The 24,225-nt window shown below is 48.5% G+C and overlaps 1 protein-coding gene across 2 annotated transcripts; it reads left to right on the top strand.

The window, feature by feature from the left end:
- The first annotated feature begins 1,008 nt into the window (after positions 1–1,008).
- Positions 1,009–13,745, top strand: PROKR2 (prokineticin receptor 2). 2 transcript variants are annotated; one of them, XM_045445236.1, is made up of 3 exons: positions 1,009–1,197; positions 3,394–3,976; positions 10,681–13,745. In XM_045445236.1, exons 2-3 carry the CDS (start codon positions 3,519–3,521, stop codon positions 11,375–11,377), a joined length of 1,155 nt encoding a protein of 384 aa, XP_045301192.1. In that variant the 5' UTR covers positions 1,009–1,197; positions 3,394–3,518; the 3' UTR covers positions 11,378–13,745. The 2 variants fall into 2 exon arrangements, with proteins under 2 accessions (XP_045301192.1, XP_045301193.1); XM_045445237.1 differs by lacking the exon at positions 1,009–1,197 and adding an exon at positions 1,793–1,967.
- The last annotated feature ends 10,480 nt before the right edge of the window (positions 13,746–24,225 follow it).

Below are 24,225 nucleotides of genomic sequence, written 5' to 3'. Positions count from 1 at the left end.
ATTTTGTTAGGATTTATACCTAAGTATTTTCCTTTGGGGGCTGCTTGTGTAAATAGTATTGTATTTTCAATTTCAAGTGCCACTTGTGCATTGCTGATATATAGGAAAGCATTTGCCTTTTTTGTATTAACCTTGTATCTTGAAAGTTTGCTATAATCACTTATTAGTTCCGGAAAGTTTTTTTGTTTGTCAATTCCTTCTGATTTTCTACAAAGACATCATGCCATCTGCAACGTAGACCATTTTACTTCTTCCTTCCCAATCCGTATAAGGAATCTTCCCAATCTGCATTAAGAAAACCTAGGAACAGAGTGGTAATGGAAATTGCCTACAATCAGAACCTGGAGGAAGCAAGGTGCAGGGCTCCAGAAACATGGCTCCAGACAGACTGGTGGAGGCCCAAGTGGATAATCTCTGAAACGCCAAGGAATCTGGCAGTGCTGGACTTCACTGGAGATTTGAGGACTTCAGGGTAGGAGATTTGAGCAGGGCAATTTGCCCAGGATCCCCAGCTTCCTCCCCGAGAGCCTCCTCTCCATCACCACCCACCCACCACTATGCACCTCCAAGTCTCCCCGGCACCAGCACCCCCGGGCACGATGGAATGTACCCCAGCGTCCTCCTAAATGAGCCGCCGTGTAGCGGGAGCGGACGCTGGTGGGGGCTCCTGCCAAAGACCGGACAGCCGGCTCCTGCATGGGCGACCCCAGCGAGGCCCCTCGGCGGGGCACTAAGGGCTCAGAATCCGCACCACCTAACCCCTGCTACTGAGGTCTCATTCACACTTCGGTGCGAAGACGCAGAAGCCTCTTCGAGCGGGCCAACCCGGCGGACTGGGGATCCGTGCCAACGCAGCCAGAACTCCGCGCGCCCGGCGCCCTGGGCACACCAGGTGCAGGAGCCGAAGGCCCACCCGGTGCCTCGGCGCGGGGGCAGGCTGGGGACCCCGGGGCGGAGTCGAGCGCGGGGCGGGGCGGGGCGCACCGGGCAGGGTCCGAGGCGCCTTGCCGAGCTGCAGGGGCGGAGCGCCAACTCCAGCGGGAAGACCGAGACCGCGACGCGCGGGGGAAGCGCGCTGGAGCGAGGAAGAAAGGACACCCCGGAACGCAGCGCCACTGCACGAGGAAGTCGCGGTCCCCCAGGACTGAACCCCGCGGCCAGGGCAGCGGAGCGCGCCGGGAGGAGGCGCCCAGGCAGGTAGGTGCTGAGCTCTGCGCGGTCCGGGGGCTCCCTTGGTGCGGTGGGGGTGTCATCCGGGCTGGGGGCGCCGACGCCCACTCCTTTCTCCGGAGGATTCGGGTTGCTTTGCCTCCCGTGCTTCTCGGGAGGCTCCCGGGCTGACTCCAAGTGGAGGAGTTCGTGCCGGGAGAGTCCACCACCCGCCAGGACCGGGCAGGGGACCCGGCGACGGGAAGCCGGGACTGGGGCGCCCGGGCGGCTGGGCTGGCGGGCGAGCGCCAAACTGCAGGGGAGGGCTTGGGCAGGGGGCACCTCGTTGAAAGGGAAGCTGAAGAGGGAAGCATCTCCCGGGTAATTCCCGCTCACCGGGTCCAGCCCCTAACCCCGGTTTTCTTCTGGCCCGGAGGCCTCGCACGCTTCGCCTTTGGAGCCCGAATCTCCGACTCGATTCCCGCCCTTGCTGGGCGGCGCCTCCGGGACCGCGCGGCCGCGCCGGGGCGGGTAAGGGAGGGAGGGGAGAGGGCGCCCGAAGCGGGTTGGTCTGGGGCAGGGGGGTGCGTCCCCCGAAAAATGGGGCCGAGACCTGCGCCACCCGGGCTCACGCCCTCTCCTCGCGGAGCGTGGCAGCCGAGAGGACGCGACTCCGGCTTCTCGGTCTCGGGTCGGGCACTGTCTGCGGGGACCCGGGCTTCGCGGGAGAAGGCGAGGCGACCCGGACAGAGGACGCTCCCGGCTGCGGACGCCGTTGGCACTTGAACGTCGTCTGGCGGAGGAGGTTTTCGCCTCGGGTACGCAGCACTCGCACGCGCTGCAGGTTCGAGCGGCCCTGTCAGCCTGCGACGGCCGTCCCTGCTGCTTCAGTTCCTGTCCCTCGCTCTCCCCCCCTCCTCTGACGGGGCCGGGCCAAACCCGCTCTCCAGTTTGGTCCACTGCTTGCTATCAGCATCCCGCGGCGCCCACACTTGGAGTCGTTTCCAGTTGTGTTAAGCCTGGAGAGGCAGGACACAGCTTGATGGCTGGGGTCTTCTTTCTGCTCGTGTTGGGATCTCGAGTTTCTTGTTTTTGTTTTGTTTTGTTTTTTCCCAAGGCCCTCCGATGCGTTGAACCCGGTGATGCCCCATCTCCTAAGGGCTCAGTACTTCAGAGACTTTATTTTCCTTTGCGTGGGGATCTTGAGGCACCGAAAACATAAAGGACTCGGGACAGTTTCAGCCCTCAGGCCCTCCTGTGTCCTCCCTGATATCCCCTTCCCCTTACTCCTGCCCCGCCTTGGGGGCCGTTTTCAGTTAAGCCGGGTCTTGGAGCAGCCACCACCACTTTCAGAGGACAGGGACCTTGGTGACAAGATGTGGTGCTTCCCAGTCAGGGTTGATTCTGGGGGAGAACTGGGGGGGGGGGGGGGGGAAGCTGTCCAAGGAGACAGGGAGCTGATCACAAAAGTGGGAGCAGGGAGGGGAAGCAGACAAAGCGTTTCTTGTTAGATCTGGTTCCCAAAGCACAGAGGAGCAGCAGCAGAATTCTCTCCCACCCACAGCCCCCTTCACCAGCAGAATCCTGGGCGGATCCTCATTCCTGCATCCCACAGACTCCTGTCCAGCCTCCACTGTCCAGGCCTGGTCTAGGCAGCGGGGATTTGGTTTATAGGAAGATCAGTGCTCAGACAGCATAAATCACTGGCCCAGGATGACTCAGCCTGTTCATGTGAAAGTGGATTTGGTGATGTCCACGTCCAAGGTTTGGCCAGGACATAGGGGGCAGTGCCCTGCTTTGGAGGAAAGACCTTGCCATGTGTCCCGATCCTCCGGCTTCATTGTCCTTGACCAAAAGGTGACACAGCATGGTAGCTGCTGTAGAAGCCTGGGCCAACCGCCTGGAACAAGCTTGTTAAACTTTTTGAAGACCTTGTGGGAGTTGATGGTGGGGAAGGGGAGTGTGACTGGGCAGTCAGACTGGTCCCGGCTCCTGAGAAAAAGACAGACATGCAGGCTCTTCGTGGGTGTCTCTGGAGAGTCTAGTTCATCCTATGCCCAGTACCTCCTGAAAGCCAATGGAGGATTTCCCAGTTTCCAGACCTCATGTCCTCTCTCCCCCAAAGTCTGGGTAATTCTGTCTCAGGGTAGTCACTGGGTCTGGTTGGCCTCCACTTGGGGAGCTCTGGGAGAATATTACCAGGTGTTTTCCTGCATGTTGCCCACTGACTGTGTCTCCTTCCAGGGTCCAGGATGGCGTGGTGACTCTCCTCAAGGATGTGGGCGGGGTGCTAGGCTCGGCGACTCACGACAGCAGAAGGTCTGGATCCCCAGCTCAGAATTCTCAGCACTCCACCTGCAGTCTCCACCATGGCAGCCCAGAATGGAAACACTACTTTCGCACCCAACTTCAGCCCAGCTCAAGACCATACCTCCTCCCTCCCGTTCAACTTCAGTTATGGTGATTACGACCTCCCCCTGGACGAGGACGAGGACATGACCAAGACTCGGACCTTCTTTGCCGCCAAGATCGTCATCGGCGTGGCACTGGCGGGCATCATGCTGGTTTGCGGCGTCGGCAACTTTGTCTTTATTGTTGCCCTCGCCCGCTGTAAGAAGCTGCGCAACCTGACCAACCTGCTCATTGCTAACCTGGCCGTCTCTGACTTCCTGGTGGCCGTCATCTGCTGCCCCTTCGAGATGGACTACTACGTGGTGCGCCAGCTCTCCTGGGAGCACGGCCACGCGCTCTGCGCCTCTGTCAACTACCTGCGTACAGTCTCACTCTACGTCTCCACCAACGCCCTGCTGGCCATCGCTATCGACAGGTGAGGGTGCCGGGCCGGGGTAAAGATGGGGGCTGGGCCAGGAGGCCCCTTTCCTCACTTCAGCCCCGACAGGTTGGCGCCGCTGCCAATTCGGAGGCTGGCGCATCTACTCGAGGCAAGAGGAGACCTGGTTTCCTCACCTGGGGCTCACGTTCCCCCCCAGATGTGGGCGAGAGGGAGGCTCCTGAGCCCCCCCCCGCCCCCAGCTCTGGGCCGTGTCTGCAGATACCACGTCTGCCACAGAGTGGGTGCAGGCATGTCACGTGAGCGCGATCAGCCACAAACACGACCGAACGCAAAAGCAGAAAGTTTAGGCCACGTGAGACTTCACCAGGGCACCTTCCGGTCAGGGTCACGCGTACCAAGTTTGTCCTGTAGCCAGTACCCAAGTCAAGACGTGGAACATTTATTTGCATCACCTAGAAATCTCCCTTGTCCCCCTTACCAGTCAGTTCGCACCCCACACAACCACGGCTCTGATCTCACTCATCGTCGTTTGATTTTGTCTGTTCTTTAACTTCATAAAAACAGAATCGTACGGTAATGTACCCTTGTTTCTGGTGCCTTTGTTGTAGAGCCGATTTTAAAATAAGATAACCGCCTATTTGTAGAAAAGAGGGAAGGACATCCTTGCCTTTGTTTCCTTGCGTACATCCATGGGCTCATTTGCATACATTTGCATGAGATGTTCTGGAAGTCCTTGCTCTCTTATAAATTTATAAAATCTACAAAATTTCTAGTAGCAGCTTGTGACAAATCTTACACGTGTTTTATTTACGCAAACAGCTATAGAGCTATAAGCCAGTGTCAGGTCACCGCTGGCTCTGTTTGAGGGGGGCAGCTGGTAAAACATCCTCTTGGTCCACGGTGTGCTGAAACTCATTTTTAAATTTTTTTTATTATTTTCTTAAATGTTATTTAAAAAATTTTTTTAATGTTCATTTTTTTTTTTTTTTTTGAGAGAGAGAGAGAGAGAGGGTGCGAGCAAGGGAGGGGCAGAAAGAGAGGGAGATACAGAATCCGAAGCAGGTTCCAGGCTCTGAGCTGTCAGCACAGAGCCCGACACGGCCTCGAACCCACAAACCGCGAGATCATGACCTGAGCTGAAGTCAGACGCTTAACTGACTGAGCCACCCAGAGGCCCCTAAATTCATTTTGATGATGTGTTTTTTAAACATCTTTTTTCCCTTCTGTCTCCTTTGAACTCTTCAGTTTTTTCCTTGCTCTCAGTACTATTTAGGTTTGTTGTCCCTTTTAATGAGGCAGTTCATTATTTTTCATAATGAAATACACGTAGAGGTCTAAGAGGCCTCTTCTTTTTAAAACATAATTCCTGCAGGATAAACAACTCTGTTATTACAGCTCTCCAACCCTAAAACCAGTGTTTGTAAGATGTAACTGTCCAGCAACTGCACGAAATCCCCGAGGGCAAATGATACAAAGTCAGATTCCTAGCCCCCACCCCCCAGCCCTACTAAATGATAATCCCTTGGGCTAGGTCCCAGGAATCTGCATTTTTATCGAATTCCCTGAGTGATTCTGATGCTCACTCCGGTGAGAGTTATCCCTGTCCTCATCCCCTTTGACCTGTGGAAACCTTTGTCTTTTTAACGTTGGGGGTTTGGGCGACGTAGGAGTCCCTTAGGAAGCAGCCATCCAGTCGTAATACAAAGAGTGGTTCCTTTTTCACCCTGAGCCAGCTCTGCCGTCAACTTCCCAGCTCCATCCAAAGCTCTGCCATTCCGCCCATCACCCAGGCAGGAAATGTTACCATCATTCTTTTTTTTTTTTTTAAGTTTTTATTTGAATTCCAGTTAGTTAACATACAGCGTAATATTAGTTTCAGGTCTGCAGTATAGTGACTCAACACTTCCTCACAGCGCCAGTGCTCATCGTGACAAGTGCACCCCTTAATCCCCATCACCTGTTCCGCCCATCCCCCCCACCTCCCCAGTTTGTTCTCCATTGTTAAGAGTGTATTTCTCTGTTTCTCTCTCTCTTTTCCCACTTTGCTCATTTGTTTTGTTTCTTAAATGCCACATATGAGTGAAATCATACGGTATTTGTCCTCGTGACTTATTTTGCTTAGCATTACGCTCTCTAGCTCCATCCACGCCAATCGCAAATGGCAAGATTTCATTTTTTTTTTAATGTTTACTTATTTTGAGAGAGAGAAAGAGAGAGAGAGCGGGGGAGGGGTAGAGAGCGAGGGAGAGAGAGACACTGCCAAGCAGGCTCTGCGCTGTCAGTGTAGAGCCCCATGCGGGGCCCCATCTCACAAACTGTGACATCATGACCTCAGCCGAAATCAAGAATCTGACACTTAACCCACTAAGCCACCAGGCACCCAAGATTGCATTCTTTTTGATAGTTAAGTAATGTTCCATTATATATATATATATATATATATATATATATATATATATATAATCACATATGTATATATAATATAATCACATATATATATCTATATATCACATCTTCTTTATCCACTCATCAATAAATGGACACTTGGGCTGTTTCCATAATTTGGTTATTTATTATAAATAATGCTGTAATAAACATAAAGGTGGGTACATATATCCCTTTGAGTTAATGTTTTTGTATGCTTTGGATTTGCTGGATCATAGGGTAGTTCTATTTTTAACTTTCTGAGGAGCCTCCATACTGTTTTCCACAGTGGCTGCACCCAGTTTGCATTCCCACCAATAGGGCAGGAGGTTTCCTTTTTTTCTCCACATCTCCGCCAATGCCTGTTGTATCTTGTATTTTTTATTTTAGCCATTCTGACAGGCGTGAGGTGCTATCTCGTTGTGGTTTTGATTTGTATTTCCCTGATGATGAGTGATGTTGAGCATCTGTTCGTGTGTCTGTTGACCATCTGGATGTCTTCTTTGGAGAAGTACCTGGTCATGTCTTCTGCCCATTTTTAAGTTGGATTATTTGCTTTGGGAGTGTTGAGTTGTAGAAGTTCTTTATATATTTTGGATACTAGCCCTTTATTGCATATGTCATTTGCAAATATCTTTTCCCATTGTGTAGGCTGCCTTTTAGTTTTGTTGTTGTTGTTCTTGTTTTTAGAGAGGAAGTATGAGCAGGGGAGAGGGGCAGAGGAACAGAGAGAAAGAGAGAGAGAGAGAGAGAGAGAGAGAGAGAGAGAATCTTAAGCAGGCTCCATGCTCAGTGAGGAGCCCGACTCAGGGCTCAGTAACATGACCCTGGGATCATGACCTGAGCTGAAATCAAGAGTCAGACACTCAACCGCTCAACTGACTGAGCGACACAGGCACCCTGCCTTTTAGTTTGGTTGATTGTTTCCTTGACTGTGCAGAAGCTTTTTATTTTGACGCAGTCTCAATAGTTTATTTTTTGCTTTTGTTTCCCTTGCCTCAGGAGACATATCTAGAAAAAAAGTTGCTACAGCAGATGTCAGAGAAATTACTGCCTGTGCTCTCTTCAGGTCTCACATGTAGGTCTTTAATCCATTTTGAATTCACTTTTGTGTGTGATACAAGAAAGTCGTCCAGTTTCTTTCTTTCCCACGCTGTCTTCCACCGGAATGCAGGAAGCAGAGCCCGAAATGCCAAGGTGAGGGCTGCTAGGGAAATGGTGGTCCAGTAGCCAAGAGGACTCTGGAAACAGAACTAACTCAGGATTTCAACTCTCTCTCTCTTTCTCTCTCTCTCTCCTTCCCTCTCAACCCCCCTCCAATATAGTTCCAGCATGAAAAGGACCTTGATAACCAATGCCAGAGAGAATTTCTACATTCCTGCTTCTTCTGTCGTGGACTCTTAAATTCTAATATTTTCGAATCCAGTAACAACTTCCTCGTTACAAAAGAGATTCCAAAATTCAGAGTTGTCATCAAATAAATCAGAAAGGAGGGGCGCCTGGGTGGCACAGTCGGTTAAGCTCTGACTTTGGCTCAGGTCATGATCTCGCGGTCCGTGAGTTCAAGCCCCACGTCAGGCTCTGTGCTGGCAGCTCGGAGCCTAGAGCCTGCTTCAGATTCTGCATCTCCTCTCTCTGCCCCTCCCCTGCTTGTACCCTCTCTCTCTCTCCCTCAAAATTAAATAAACATTAAAAAAAAAGAAGAATTAAAAAAAGAAAGAGAAAGAAAGAAAGAAAGAAAGAAAGAAAGAAAGAAAGAAAGGAAGAAAGAAAGAAAGAAAGGCAAAAACACTGGCCTAGGAGTGACTCAGAACATCTGGGTTCCAAGCTGGATAAATCCATTATGCTCCTGGGACTTAGTTTCTTCATCTGTGAAACAGAAATAATAATAACTTGACTGACAACCTCTCCAGCTTTTTGTCAGGTTCTGAGAAGGTAAACCTACATAAAGCATGTGGGAAGCTATAGTATTTTGTTAAAACTGGTCTTTCCCCATGACTTGTCCATTGGCAAGAGGGACAGCCACAAGGTCTTTGTTACCATCTGTCTGCGTGGATGCGTGTTTCCTGAGATCAGCACCCTCCTAGGGTCTCTATGAGCTGAAATAACATCTCTCCCAGGTCCTCTGCACATAAATCTCACCCTTCTTCTGGCAGTGGCATTCAGAAATGGCAGTAGATAGCCCTTCTGATATTTCCACATAGAACAGGCAGGTGTTACCAAGGAGTAAAGTGCACAGGGAAGCCTGTGTCTCTCTCACTGGCCTGTGTCAGGGTTTGTAGGTTTCCCTCATTGACTATGAAGTGGCCCCTGTGCTCACAGAGAAAAGCCCTACCGTCCAGTATCAGTGTCATCACTTTGGGAGTGAGAGTTTGGCCGTCCATCTTTCGTATCGTTTTGCCTTATTTTTCAATTGGTTTTGAACCTGAGTGCTGTTTATTAGGCTGTTATATTGGAAAGCCTGAAACTTCCTGTGCTGCTTTGACATCTTCGAGCCCCACAGGGCCCCCAGGGTCCCTAGCCATGAGGCCCTCTGTTCTCGCCAGGTGTAGCCCTCTACCCAGCAGGAAAGGCTCTTGACCTGCTAGTCTTGTCTCGGCTGGACCAGCTGCACCCTCAGTCCTCAACCTGATGCGTGTCACCTCCCTATCAGGTGGCAAAATTATTCAAACAAGCCGATCACATCCTCTCATGGGAGCCCAGGGTCACTTAATCCTCTTGTCGCTACAAAGCCTGCTGCCCACCACCCCTGCTGGCTCGTTCTGTTCCTGTGTGCCACTCCCATGTGGCCCCACATGCTTGGCAGTGTCCCTCTCTCTGGGCGGTGAGTGTAGGTGACTAGTTAACTGCTCTAGGGCTCATCTGTCCACTGTCGGGTGTTGTGTGTTCACTCACCTCGTTCTCCGTAGGGCAGGGGAGTCCTGCCTTCATCAGCGGGTGAATAGGAGGTGGTCAGAATCTCACAAGCTCCACGAAGCGTTCCCAGACTACATCACTAACATAATGACCATGTCTTCCTTCAAGTTGCTCTTGACCTGTCACTTGGTTATTCTAGTTTCTGTGTGGAAGAAAAGCTCCCGGAGGTCAAGGACTGTGTCTTCTACTCTGTCTCCATTTACACAGGTTGGGCCCACAGCAGGACCAGCAACCTGCTGTGGATTTACCAGGTTGTAGCAGATGCTACTGATATGCTCCTCTCAGACCCCTTTGCTCCTGTCACGTCTGCGCCCCTGTCCTCTCCCACCTGTCAACACCCGCGATTCTTTGTCCGAAGGCCTCCTCTGGCTCCCCCAACAACGACTTAGGAGAGTTGGTGTGTAAATACCCCTGCCCCCTCCCACTCCTGGGGGAACTACACCTGCTCCAAGAGTTCCTCGGCAAGAACGAGCACCAGTGAAACCTTGCTCAATAGCGCAGCCTGGAGTGACCCCACGAAGGGCTCCAACCTCTTCCAGGCAGGGTCGCTCACTGGAACGAGCAGGATAAAGCTCTAACGTTGTGTGCCGCTTTGTGGTGTCGAGGCAACTTCACACACCTCATCCAAGCTTGAGACAACCCAGGAGGTGGGTGTAAAAGCTCTGTATCAGAAGCCGGGATCCTGGTCCCTGCACCGAGTGAGGTTGGGCAAGTCATTTCCTTCTCACATTAGACTCCTTAAATTCCGCCCTAAACCCACCCCTACGCTCCTGCTCTGTAACGCAGGATGGTCCCTGGGGGGGAGGGGAGAGGAAAGCCCTAGCGCACTGCCCTGAAAAGGCCCCTACCTCCCTCTGAGCTCCAGAGCCCTTTTTTCACCTCGAAACCATGAGATATTTGGAATAAAGAGTTTTGAAAGTATTAAGTTCTTGGGCAGAATGGCAAGACTGAAAGCCAAGGTGGTGTCAATAGGACTAATAATAATAACAAGAACGCCACATATATTTATTGAACACCTACTACAATGCAAAGCATTTGACAAACATTATCATGTTTAATATTTACAGCAGCCCCACAAGGTAGGTTGTCATTTTATCCCATGTTGCATTTGAGGAAACAAATCTCAGAAGGGCTGAGTGATTCCCTCCAGACCCCAAAGCCACTAAGGGGGAAGAGCTGGGATTTATTCCACCTGTTTGCCCAAAGCCTGTGCTGTTTCCACTAAACCACTGCACTACTCCAAATGATGTTGCTAAAATAAGATGAAGTCTGGTGAAGCTGGATAATTACATGGGAACTCACTGTGCCATCCTGTTTTTGTGCCTGTTTGGGCTTAGATCGAGACTAATGTTTCCAAGCACCTATCATTATTACTGATGGCTTTCCTCCCCCACCAGATATCTCGCCATTGTCCACCCCTTGAAACCGCGGATGAATTATCAAACGGCCTCCTTCCTGATTGCTTTGGTCTGGGTGGTGTCCATTCTCATTGCCATCCCATCGGCCTACTTCACAACAGAGACGGTCCTGTTCATCGTCAAAAGCCAGGAGAAGATCTTCTGCGGCCAGATCTGGCCGGTGGACCAGCAGCTCTACTACAAGTCCTACTTCCTGTTCATCTTCGGCGTGGAGTTCGTGGGCCCCGTGCTCACCATGACCCTGTGCTACGCCAGGGTGTCCCGCGAGCTGTGGTTCAAGGCCGTCCCGGGCTTCCAGACAGAGCAGATCCGGAAGCGGCTGCGCTGCCGCAGGAAGACGGTGCTGGTGCTCATGTGCGTCCTCACAGCCTACGTGCTGTGCTGGGCGCCCTTCTACGGCTTCAGCATCGTGCGCGACTTCTTCCCCGCCGTGTTCGTCAAGGAGAAGCACTACCTCACTGCCTTCTACGTGGTCGAGTGCATCGCCATGAGCAACAGCATGATCAACACCGTGTGCTTCGTGACGGTCAAGAACAACACCGTGAAGTACTTCAAGAAGATGCTGCTGCTCCACTGGCGGCCCTCCCATCACGGGAGCAAGTCCAGCGCCGACCTGGAGCTCAAAACCAGCGGCATGCCGGCCACCGAAGAGGTGGACTGTATCAGGCTCAAGTGACCGCCTGGTGCTCTGCGGTGGAAAACCCGAAAGCCAGCACTCCGAGCACAGTCCACCAGTAACCAAGTTCACACAGGCTGCCTGGGGAAAGGGCAACTATGTTCCCACCTCGCTGCCCTCAAGGAGCGGATACTTCTCAGTCATGGTGGGCAGTGAAACTCAACGCAGCTGATGTGGACTGGACAGCTCCTGTGTGCCGGCCACACCAATGAGATTGGACAAGGCGACAGGAGCTGACATTTACCAGTTACTGTGTGCAAAAATTAAATAAGAAAAGATCGCAGAAGCTATTGGAGTCACCAAGCGATGGCCAGTCAGAAGCCTCACATGGTTATTGGCACTCACTCTCCATCTACCTACTCTCATTCTCTATCTCATCAGCTTGCAGGAAAGTCAAAAGGCTATAGAATAAGCCACTTAGACGTGATGGAAATGTAAGGATAAGTTCGTCAGAGTGTGGGGTTTACAGCCTCTTGGGAAGAAGGTTCATGCCATCACGTTGAACTTTCCCACTCAGCTCCCACTACCTCCCTAAGGATATTCTTCAGGATTCTGGCTGTGAGAAAAGAATTTTTCTCCTAACCAGGCCATTGGTTAGCTACAGTGGTGTGATTTCAAAGTAAAGGACCAAAAAAAATCTCTTTTCCACTGATGCTTGAAAGCTCATCATTCTTTTGGGTGAAGACATACAGTCCCGAAACGAGGACCACATCCTGTCCTTGATACATTAGTGTAAAGGATTCAGAGGCTGTAATGTCAGGGAGGAAGGGGACAGAGAAAGGGGTGGAGCTTGCCACTGGCAATGAGCATAATCTATGTTGCTCTTTTACTAAGGTGTGGATCACTTTTCTAGGACAAATCGTCTTTTGAGAACAAAGTGATCTCTACTTGGAACGGAAAGGCCTGGGTTCACGTCTTTAAGATTCATGTGACCTGGATGCTTTCTCTGTTTCTTGGTTTTGCTTCAATGAAATAAGGGTGATGAAAATACCTGTACTGTCCACTTTACAGGAGTATTGGGGGAGCCCGCTGATGCCATAGTTTGTGAAAGTGCTTTGTACTATACTAGTGACAAGAATGGCTAAGTGATATTGAACAGTTTGGATAAGAGAATCCCCATTCACTGTGACTTAATGTGAAGAAACGCTCCTGCTTTTTCATTCCTGTTCTTTGGACCAGGGACCCCTGAACTCTTCACAGTGCAGCCCATCTACACTGGGGTAAAAAAAAAGGAACGCCTGTCCTGGGTTGCAATGAGGAAGATTTAACTTCAGAACTTCAATGACTGCTCGCCGCCCCCCACCTCTTCAGAAGCGTTGACGGTCTTCCCTGCATGTTGTCAAGGAGCTTGCCCCAGGGCTGCATAATGTTTGCATTAGTATACATTGGTGATGATTGTGTATATATGTCCTCAATTCTTCCTTGTTCATTTTGAAGCAGAGACTACAAATGGTACCCGGTTTGGGACTGACCCATCCACATTTGGACAACTCCGACTTTTCTGTAGAGAAAGGGTTAATGAGTTGTCTGCTTGTTTGTCTTTTAAGTAAGTGTTGGTTTGCCCAACAGTGAAGTTTCAACCAACGTTTTCTTCCATCACCACCCAGCAGACTCACCTTCAGCCCAATCACTGTACCCTCAGAAAATGCAGACTCACTTTAACATTAGCTTAAGCCAAATGGTTTGTAAGTTCTAAGTTTACAAAATATACACAATGCGATTTAAAGCAAGCAGCTATTTGGGTTTGTCTGCATTTTTACAAATAGAATAATAACTATGCTTTTATTTATTACCCCCATCCAGACCCTTCTCCTAAATAGAAGATTCTTTAAGAGTAGACTGTGCACCAGTTGTGTGTGTCAAAAGAATTCAGCCCTTTTTTCCTTTTTACCTGAAATGAACCATCCTCTTCTCATTGAAATTTAACCGAAATAACTTTGTAAATATCGGTGTGTTTGTGATTTTTTCCAGGGAATGAGTGTTATGTTATCCAATTAAATAATTAATATATGGAATCTTAACCACAGTGTTCAAGTGTTTCTCCACATATATATATATATATATATATATATATATATATATAAGTATATTTAGATACAAAGTAATAGCCACCTAAACAGTTCAATCGTGAAACTGAGAAGAAATTTGTTCAAGGCATATTTAAAACAGTGGCAGCTCAAACCAGCCTCATGTAGGTTACATCCCTCAAGCTTACAGCCCAGGAGTGTTTTCATGCATGCAGAAACGATTTTGTGCCCGTGTTACCCCTTTGTTTAAAAGTCATCTTGTTTGTGTAATGAAAACCGCTGTTTGCATGGAGACTGTCCATTCATCTAACTGGTGTTAAGGTAATAAAAAATTAATTGCACTTGTGTTCACCCTTTTCTTTTCAAGACTAATTAATGAGGGGCGCCTGGGTGGCTCAGTCGGTTAAGCATCCGACTCTTGATTTCTGCTCAGGTTAAGAGCTCAGGGTCGTCAGATCAAGCCCCGAGCCTGCTTAAAGATTCTGTCTCTCCCTCTGCCCCTCTCCACCACTCATGCTCTCTCTCTCTAAAATAAAAACAGACTAATTAATGATAAGCTTAAGATACTTTTAATGCACTTAGATATGTAAATGTCTATACATACTATTGTGTATTGAAATTTTAATCTCATTTGACAAAACAGATCCATTTCCTTGGCCAGAACAAGAGAAAATATGGCTTTGTGATGAAGCTATTATTAGAGATTTTTCTTTCAGCATCCAATATCTAAATAAGTTGATTCTCAAATTGAAGAAATCAAAAGATGGCTTCAAGCGCTCAGGCATAAAAACCAATTCCAGACTTATGAGGGAGAATGTGACATGTGGGAGGTGATTAGAAAACTTTAAGAGTTCCGTTTCTAGGGGGAAATGATGGGTTTGAAACATATCTCCTCAATTTAACCATTCTCTCTCCCTTAGGCTCAGAAACACACGCACACACACACACACACACACACACACATCTATAGGGCACTAGAGCAAGAAATGGCCTTTCAAGAGCATATGATTCAACTTATTCCTTTCTTAGGTGAGGAGATCTGAACTCCAGATGAAAAAATGATTTGCTTAAGGATGCACAGCTAACACTTGGAGCCAAAACATTGCCCCAAGGTCTAACTCTGATCCAGTGAACTGCCCTGAGCCACTGTATTCTGGAGAAGAATCTTCCAAAAAAGATAACCTCCTCTAGGAATGCTTCAAGGGCCATTTAAACTGGTTTCTGACCTACTGGGAGAATCTTAAGTTGCACAAAAGATACCTTCCCTCCCTCTGACAAGCAAAGAGTGCATCCCATCCATGTGACTTCATAATCCAGACTCCAAGATTCCAGAGAAACCAAACAGCATCATGCCAGGGCCCCTCTAGTGCTCCTATGTTTCTTTCCCCCATGAGAAACATGCCCTCACTGGGGGAGGTCTGAACACATTGACCTGAATGTACATGGAGCTATTTGGAAGTGATACTAGAGCATACTCCTCACATTGTGAGGAGAGGTGACATTGACCCAAAGGACGGCAGGTAGTGGGAAAGGGGGTTTGTTCATATTCAAGGACAAAGCGAGTCTGGGGCCACCCAAGACACAGTATGCAATCCTCAACCAAGTCACTATCAGCTGACCCCAAGCAGTGGTCATTCTTCATGCTTCCCAAGAACCAAATGCCTTCTGGTCACCAGGTCAGCCTCCCTCCTGAGGCATACCAACCAGGCGCACATTGTCCCCTGGGGTTTCTTGCCCAGCTTACTCCTGTGTTCAGAGGGCTCCAAATAAGGGACAGTTTTTCCAAGAGATTAAACCTGTGTGAGAAAAAAAATGTGTCTGGCACTTTCTTCAGATATAACCAACTCGTGGGAGGCAAGGGATTTATTGGAACTTAGAATGAAGAAGTAATCGCCCGACAGGGAAACAAGCAGGAAGGAGGTTTGCCTCCCAGAAGCAGGAAGGTCAGCCCTTGGAACAGAAGGCCGTGTAGGCACAAGGTCCTTGCATCCTTTTGCTGACTCTTATAGTGAATTTCCGCAGATGAGTGTCACAGGCTGACGTGAAAGAGGTAATTCCTGGAAGCTTGGTTAAGTGTTGTTTAATGTTGTTTGATGGCAATCCCAGCTCTGGCTCCAACACGATCTTTTGACTGAACCTGGCTTCAGGGATGGTCCACTGTGTGTAAAAAAAGGGCCTTCCACCCACTCATCCAGTCTCTATGATGCTGCGGAGGAACAGAGCTGATGGAGGTGCAAGCCTGGGTCCCAAGGTGACTCTTGAGATGATATGCAAAATGGAGACACTGTAAACACAAAAGTGGAAGGAATTCAGAAGATAGTTTCCTTCCGGCCGTGGGATCAGAGAAGGTTCGGGGTGGTGGGGTAGTCCGGCAGAGCCCTGGACGATGGTGGGGAGAAGGCATCCCAGGCAAAGGGGACAGAATGACCAAAGATGTAGAAGAGGGGAAATGAGACGGGACGCACGTGGAATGGTGAATTGTTTGGTTTGCACCAAGCACGCAGGTTGTCTAAAGGGAGAACAGACTCAGGCAGCAGGCTGAAAAGCAGGATGAAGAAAGCGGCCAGGGAGTGGCCAGGATGGACTGAAAGAGCCTGGGAGGCACAACCATACGGACTCAGGTTCAGACAGTAAGTCCTGCTTCACCATGTACATTGGGAAGATACCTGACCCCTTCGCTGGGCCTTAGTTCCCCGCGTATTAAATGCGGGTAGTGATAGTACATACATCATAGGATTATACGTGGTATAACTATATATCTTAGAAAAATGCCTAGTACATCATAAGCAGTCAAAAAATATTATCTGTTATGTTTATAATGACTAATTATAGAAACAGAATTTCTTCTAGAGGAATCCAAAACATTGTGTCATGTATAATGGATATAATGTTTGGGGATTATCAAATCAGAGTATTTTTATTTTCTGTGATTTCAAGTCTGTAGTTATCTTGGACTCCCACCCATACCAGGCCAGCTCAAATCACAGGAGCTTTTCCATAATGTTGAGAACGCCCTTTCCACCATTAAGCCTGAGCCAGGAAGTTTAATGACTCTCAGGAAGGAGACTATGATGTAGGGGAAGTCCTTCCCATGGAGGAAGAAAAAAACAAGGACCACTCCTTCCAGTCCCTATGATGTTGGGAAAGAAAGAAAAAAGAGTTAATTGAACACAGAGGTATTTGTCCTTGCTTTTTCCTTTATGGGCTAAATCTAGGTGGTGGCGGTAGGGATGCACTAGAAGCATCTAAGTTCTGGGAATGCCTAAGATCAAGAAGTAGGGACACACCAATGAAAGGCTTCCCCAAGTTCACTCTTCCTCAAGCTCCTCTAAGAGGAGTCACGCATGTCACCCAGGGAGATTGTGGACCAGCAGTGGAAGGGGCCACCATCTTGGTTCCCCAGTCCTGTGACACAATCTTGACACGTGGAAGCGTGCTTAAACCTCTCTGTCATCTCACTTCACCATTTAAAGATGGCTAAATCCCCCCACCCTTGCCCCATCTGGAAGTCCTTGACGTAGGAGTGAGATCAGTGGGCAAAGTGAAATGTGAGTTGTTACTGGGGCTCCCTTGTGAATAGCTGTTGGGAAAACAAGGCACCTAACCTCACCCAGGAGTAGTTCAAAAAATAAGTTCTTTCTCCTTGGAGAAAGAGAAGAGAGAGGGAGGGCGGGAGGGAAAAACCAGAAGAGAGAACGCATAGTCCCATGCCTTTCCAGCCTGATTCTAGCTGCCTTTCTGGAAAGAAAGAAAGAAAGAAAGAAAGAAAGAAAGAAAGAAAGAAAGAAATGCCTTTCCAGCCATTTCTAGCCATGCACTAGAAAATGTGAGGGATGAAGAGGTGCTTACGAAATATGCAGATGGGGAGAAGATTTGGAAGGAAGAGCTCATCCTTGGCTGTTCTGTGGGACCTGGAATGTCAAAAGCCTTGAACTGCCTTCTGGAGCCCCAAGGGCATTCTCATAGAGGGAGAGAAACACCAGAGAAAGTACTGCCAAGGAGAGAGGGACAGACCCTGGGTGAGGCAAATCCTTTGGGTAGACAATGGAATTTCTAAAAAAGTGAGTGGGAGTCCCAAGATGAGAATAAGAGAGGAGTTGGTGCTCCCTTTTAAAGTAAGAACAAGATGAAAAATGTCTGTTTTCCACTGATTATTGTGGAACTTATTTTTTTAATTTTTTAAAATGTTTATTCATTTATGAGAGAGAGAAAACAGAGCATGAGCCGGGGAGGAGCAGAGAGAGAGGGAGACAGAGAATCCGAAGCAGGCTCCAGGCTCTGAGCGGTCAGCACAGGCCCTGATGCGGGGTTCGAACTCACTGACCGTGAGATCATGACCTGAGCCGAAGTCGGACACTCAACCGACTGAGCCACCCAGGGGACCCATTGCAGAACTTTTTTTTTTTAATTTTTTTTTTAATGTTTATTTATTTTTGAGACAGAGAGAGACAGAGCATGAACAGGGGAGGGTCAGAGAGAGGGAGACACAGAATCTGAAACAGGCTCCAGGCTCTGAGCTGTCAGCACAGAGCCCGACGTGGGGCTTGAACTCACGGACCGTGAGATCATGACCTGAGCCGAAGTCGGATGCTTAACCAACTGAGCCACCCAGGCGCCCCCAGAACTTACTTTTAAAGCCTATTAAAATAAGCAAAATATAAATACAAGAAGCAAATAAAATTAAAATGAAATATTAGAGTAATTTTGGACAAGAGTTTTTAAATAATAATACTATAAAATTACATGTCATTAAATTTTGAATATAACAAATTGTAAAATAATGCCTTGAAAAAATGTAAATGTGAAGTAAAAGAATAAATGGAAGATGTAATTTGACCACTACCCAATAGAAATAGTAGTAATAAAAAATATACCCCTAAAATTAAAAAAAAAAAAAATCGGCTTCCATCCCTTCCATTCAACCTGTAGTAGAAATCAGCACAATAAGACAAGAAAAAATACGTATGCATTATAAAAGGCCATTGCCCTTGTTTGCAGGTAATATACTGTCTACACAGAAAAAACAAAAAAAAATCTAATAAAAACACATAGAACTAATAAAAGTGCACAACAAGGTAGTTGGTTACAAGATTCAGAAACAAAAATCAATACTAAACTTGATAAGTTTATTCCAAAATTCAAGCCAAATCACCTTTTTGAAGGAACTTATTTTACCAGAGACCAGTATTTAGTACAAAGCTATAGTCGGTAAAACATTGAGGTGTTGGGGTGCCTGGGTGGCTCAGTCGGTTGAGCGTCCGACTTCAGCTCAGGTCATGATCTCACGGTCCATGGGTTTGAGCCCCGCGTCGGGCTCTGTGCTGACAGTTCAGAGCCTGGAGCCTGCTTCAGATTCTGTGTCTCCCTCTCTCTCTGACCCTCCCCTGTTCATGCTCTGTCTCTCTCTGTCTCAAAATTAAATAAACGTTAAAAATTTAAAAAAAAAAAAAAACATTGAGGTGTTCAGGGGCATGATAGATAAACAGCCCAAAGAAATAGAAGATAAAGCCCCAGATACAGATGCATGTATATCCGGAAGTTTGCAAAACATCAAATTGTCTCCAAAATGTGCAAATCAAGACTCAAGAACTGATTTAATCTGTTACAGAGACATAAAGTGAGATTTTACACACTTGACTTTTTTTTACTGAAACTTTACACCTCCAGTCTACTCCTATACTCAGTTGTGGAGGTGCTGAAGGAGATAAGGGCACAGAACAGAAAAGGGAAATGTATTCTGCACCCCCCTTCAGGCCCGTGTGAATGCCTGGGAGAATGGTGTCCAGGCCTTCCTGGGTCACCTGCAGCAAAGTGAGAAGAGGGGGGAATGAAGCCATGATGCTCAGCTTACTTCCAGGTAGATTCCTCACGAAGGACTGAAGGGCAACTCCCCTACACGAGGCCAGGAGGCTGGGAGGCTTGTCCATGGATGACTCTACCCAAGCCTAGTCAGTATCATATATTACCAACAGAATTCCTCTACCATACATAACACACCAGCAACTCACTTCCTAAACAGACTGTGATCTCCCTTCCTGGCACCGGAGAGAGTTGCCCACTTTTATAATAATGCTTTCCTTCCCCCGCCTAACATCGCTAAAGGGAAAGCCAAAGCTACATAATCATGAGCTATGATTCTGCCACCAGACATTTATCACCATGTAAAACAGAAAGTGTGGGCTTCTGTTTTATGTGTCCTTTCCTACCTGTCCTTTCCTGCCTGTCTCATCCCTACTCAGACTCCTCTAAGACCATGAGAGTAACCCTTAACCTCCCACTTTCATCCTTATTACCTACGCCAGTTTCTCTGGTGGAACGGGCTCACGGTTCTCAGCCTGTTGCCTGGTTCTGGGCTTATGCCCAGCTCTGGGTTTCCCATCCCATTGGGACTGAGCCTTATTGGACGCAGAAGGATTTCCCAGAGTGAACTAAGTCCCCAATCTCCACTGCCCAAGATCCCTGCCTCTTTCCCCCCACAAGAGAATGTCTCCTCAGTTTCAGCACCAGCACAGGCCAGGAACAATAACCTATAATTAAGAACCATGTGACCCACTTTGTTCAATTCCTGGGTCCTGTCTCACATGCCCCAAGTTTATTCCACCTCCTCCCCTCTAACCTGCATCACTGCTGCCTCAGAAAATCAATCCCACACAAATTGGGACACTTGGTGCCTTTACTCTTTCTCCAAGGGGCCAGTCAGATGGTTCAAAGGAGAAGAAGATTTTAATGGAGGGGCTATTTATAAAAAAGAATCCAGCTGGCATGTGAACCCCAAAAACTGCCACCCCTAGGGTCAGTCTCCAAGCATAAAGCAGAGCAGAGCAGAAAATGAATCTAGGGTGGACAAACAGCACAAGCATCCTTCCTGTCATGGTAGGTCCTTCATTTCCCCTGTGACCATGAGAGTTTCAGCTCTATCATGTGGGCTCTTCTGGTCTCTAGAGAGGGGAGTTTCTCCGAACTCCTTCATGAGGTGTCCACCTGGTATTTGCCAAGGCGTTACGGCTCCCACGATGCTACTGCAGCTACTCAGCTATGAGTGAGGCCATCTCTTTGACTTCCCAGGAGTGGCACCGCGGATGTCTGGTACCTCTCCGATGCCAGGAGCTACTGCAAATTTACAGACAGATGACAGGGAGGGCATGGCTCCCACCAGAGAGCTCCCAGGGGAAAAGCAGGCAGGTGGGACAGAAGCAAAAGCGAGGAAGAACACAGGACTTCAAAGCTCAAGCCAGGATCCTTTGGTCCGATCCCTTGGGACATTTGAGGGCGACAGTCCCTTCTCTCCTGCCAGGGGCTGCCCAACAAGCAGCGGAGTAGCTCAGGCAGCCTGACAGGAAGGGCTATGGACCATGTAGCAATGCCCTTTCCAAGTTCACACCCTCTGCTCTGTCCAGACCAGGCACAGATTCCCAGCCCCCACTCATACACAGTTGTCCTTTTCTAACTTAGTGTGCATTTTCCTGCATCTCGTATTCCCAGCTCCTTCCTCTCCTTTCTTTCTAGGTTTATTTATGTCATCCCATCACTTTGTGTTGTCACCTAGTCCCAGTTCCATGTTCTTTGCCAGCTTTTAGTGACTTTAAAAAAAATCTGGTTGCCATAACAACACTTGCAAATTCACGGGCTGGCTGCATTATTTAGCAGTTGGTATGTCCCACCTCGGACGACATCCTGGTAAAACAGAGGGTGTGGGCTTCTGTTTTATGTTAACATTGAGACTCAGGGAGGAGAACCAACACTCTCGTCACTGGCTGGCAGGCACATACACTAGCTCATTTGACTCTTCAACTACCCTGTTAGGTGCAAACCGATATTAGTCCCATTTTATAGATGAGGAAACTAAGGCTCGGAGAGGCTGAGCAACTTGTTCCAGGTCATGCTGCTAGTGAGGGTCAGAAGCAGGACAGGAGCCCCAATCTGTTCAGCTCTAAGACACATGTTCTTAACCAGTAAACTAAGTCTTCTCTGTAAATCACTTCAAAGACCTTGAAGTGATGACACAAACATGAGAGGTTGTGATACAGACCCCCCCAGGAGCCCCTGCTCCTAGCAACTTCCTCCTGCCCTAAATGAGAATTCTGCTTCTGGTCCATGGCTGGTTAAGGCTGATGCTCCCCTGGTTCCCCTTCTTCCTGAGAACCTGGAGAGTTAACTAGAATGTCCTCCTGGGGTTCAAACACTGGTTGTCCAGCCCCCTGTAATCAGATCAGAATCTGACCCTGAGACTGGAGTTCAGGTGTAAGTGGTCCATTACAAAATAAGTTCCCTAATGAATCAGATGATTAACTAATTAAGGAGAACCCAGTAAGAAAACGAGGGAAGCAGTATATGAAAGGAGAAGAAACCAAGGAGGGGAGGGTTTCTGGTGGGGCCCCAGGCTCAGCCAGATCCCAAAGGGAGATCTGGAGCATACAGTACACCTTGGGCTTTGTCTACCTTGAGGAGCTGAGCTCTGTACTTCCACACTTGTCCTTGGTTATGAAGGGAGGAGTTGGGGGGAGGGACATGGAACTCCCAGGCCCCTCTAGCTCTTGTCCCCGCCCAAGATGATTTTCCGAATGGCACAGGTACCAGCATTCACAGCCATGGCAACTGGAGCTACACAGGGAGAGATGGGCAGAAGGACCTGAGGGGACCTGGGTGGTACAACGACAGGGTCGATGACACACACCAGCTCCCCTCCTAAAACCAAGAGCCAGTACTGTTCTACTCCAGAGCGACAGCCAGCTCCGCCCTCCTGATGCCATAGCTCCGTCTTCCAGGTGGTTCTGAGAATGTGCTGGTTGGATTTCCAGCCCTAGCATGAGCTTTGTCCAACCCCACTCAGTTAATTCTCTATCTTGCTGAGTGTCCACGGTGCAAAGGTGAGGGAAAAGAGCAGCCTTTGGAAGGGAGGCACTTTTCTCTCCATTTACTGCTTTCGTTTCTCTGGCTTACCCACAGATTCTGTATACATCCGCCCCTCGTCTTTACCTTATGTTTCAGAACCAGACTGAATGGATGAATAGCCAGGGCTGTCAAAAGCAGCCTCCCAAATGGGGCTACATGAGCCTTAGGTAGCTCTGGTGGGAACTGGACTCCTGTCGTTGGACCTTTTCAAGCTCAACTCAACAGTCTGCCATTGTGTCTTTGTTCCCTTTTATTCCCGGAACAGAGAAAGGAACTTTCACTTTCTCCAGGGAGTGAGGAGAGATGAAGGCGAGGTCATTCAGACAGAGTAAATTGAGACAGAAATGGGGCAGGACCTCTCACTGCTCCTCACCCCCCCCCCCCCACCGTATCTGCCAGTATTGGAGTTGCTTCCACACTACAAAATTGAAAAAGCATGGCTGTTAGCACTTAACAAGCCATTTCCTGCATTACCTAGGGCAGTCTGGGATCTCTCATTCATCCCTCAGCACACACGCACATGCGCACACACACACACACACACAGCTCTTGCTGGGTGCAGAGTGGACAAATGACCAAATGCTCCTGTCCTGGTTGTACTCGGAAGCTAAATCCATGTGTGATACATGAGTGGTCCATAGAACCCTCAGCCCTCTTGTTTTCTAAATAGGGAAATCGGGTCCAGAAAGGCACCCTGTCCTATGCAAGGTCAAGAAACTGTTGGGGACAGACCATGATCTAGAACCCAGGTCTCCTGGTCCCCAGTGCAAGATGTTCACACTGGGCCAACCCTACTCCTTTCCCTCCATGGGGGCTAGCTGTGGAGAGTCAAGAGCAGAATCCAGCTGGGCCCAGCCTGCCATGGCTTACTTCAAGGTGAGAATATTTGTAGGGGAAGAGGTTCTTGAAAAGTGAGAAATGAGTCTTACGGTCTTTCTTGTGGCAGAGAGAGCCCTTCCCAGGTAGGACTGCCAGATTCACAAATTAAAATACAGGGCATCCAGGTAAATTTGAATTTGAGATAAGCATGAATCATGTTTTGGAAAAAGTATGTTCAAATATTGCAACTCTGTCTATTCCCAAGGTTCGGAAGGGGTGGGGGGGCAGAAACACCATAATTGCCACCGAGCCTTCCTTGTTTCCTGGGGTTGGGGGGTGGAGGGTGGGCGGCTCAGGCCCTCAGGGCTCTGACTACAGCAAATTCGATATGTCCCATTTTCTAGGTTCAGTTCTGGTCTGAGGTCAACAGAGACTAGGAGGCAAATAGAAAAGTTAGAAAATACAGATTCCAGGGGCGCCTGGGTGGCTCAGTTGGTTAAGCGTCTGACTTCAGCTCAGGTCATGATCTCACGATTTGCCAAGTTCAAGCCCTGCATCAGGCTCTCTGTTGTCAGAGTGGAGCCTACCTCGGATCATCTGTCCCCCTCTCTCTGCTCCTGCCCCAAAAATAAATTTCTTAAAAAAAGAAAATACAGGGCGCCTGGGTGGCTTGGTCGGTTAAGTGTCCGACTTCGGCTCAAGTTATGATCTCACGGTCCATGAGTTCGAGCCCCGCGTCGGGCTCTGTGCTGACAGCTCGGAGCCTGGAGCCTGTTTCAGATTCTGTGTCTCCCTCTCTCTGACCCTCTCCCGTTCATGCTCTGTCTCTCTCTGTCTCAAAAATAAATAAACGTTAAAAAAAATTTAAAAAAAAAAAAAGAAAATACAGATTCCAAAACACTTACCCCAAACTACCTGTTTGATTTTCTGAATTCCTCTGAGAGTGAGAAATAGACGTGTCATGCCGCTCTAAGGGATGTCACCCTAAGAAAGATGCTGAACAGATGGCCCTGAAATTAAGCAGAGGCTCTTCACATACTTCTTTTCCTTTAAACATATTTTTAAATGTTTATTTATTTTTAAGAGAGAGAGAGAGAAAGAGCACGAGCA

The sequence above is a fragment of the Leopardus geoffroyi genome, chromosome A3 (genome assembly GCF_018350155.1).
Source record: "Leopardus geoffroyi isolate Oge1 chromosome A3, O.geoffroyi_Oge1_pat1.0, whole genome shotgun sequence".
Taxonomy (NCBI): domain Eukaryota; kingdom Metazoa; phylum Chordata; class Mammalia; order Carnivora; family Felidae; genus Leopardus; species Leopardus geoffroyi.
This window is presented reverse-complemented; position numbering and strand designations above follow the sequence as displayed.

Bases quoted from the DNA above. Each gene is read 5' to 3' on its own strand.
- PROKR2 (XM_045445236.1), top strand. From the start codon at position 3,519: ATGGCAGCCCAGAATGGAAACACTACTTTCGCACCCAACTTCAGCCCA. The intron at 3,977-10,680 runs GTGAGGGTGCCG...CTCCCCCACCAG, and splicing joins CTGGCCATCGCTATCGACAG to ATATCTCGCCATTGTCCACC.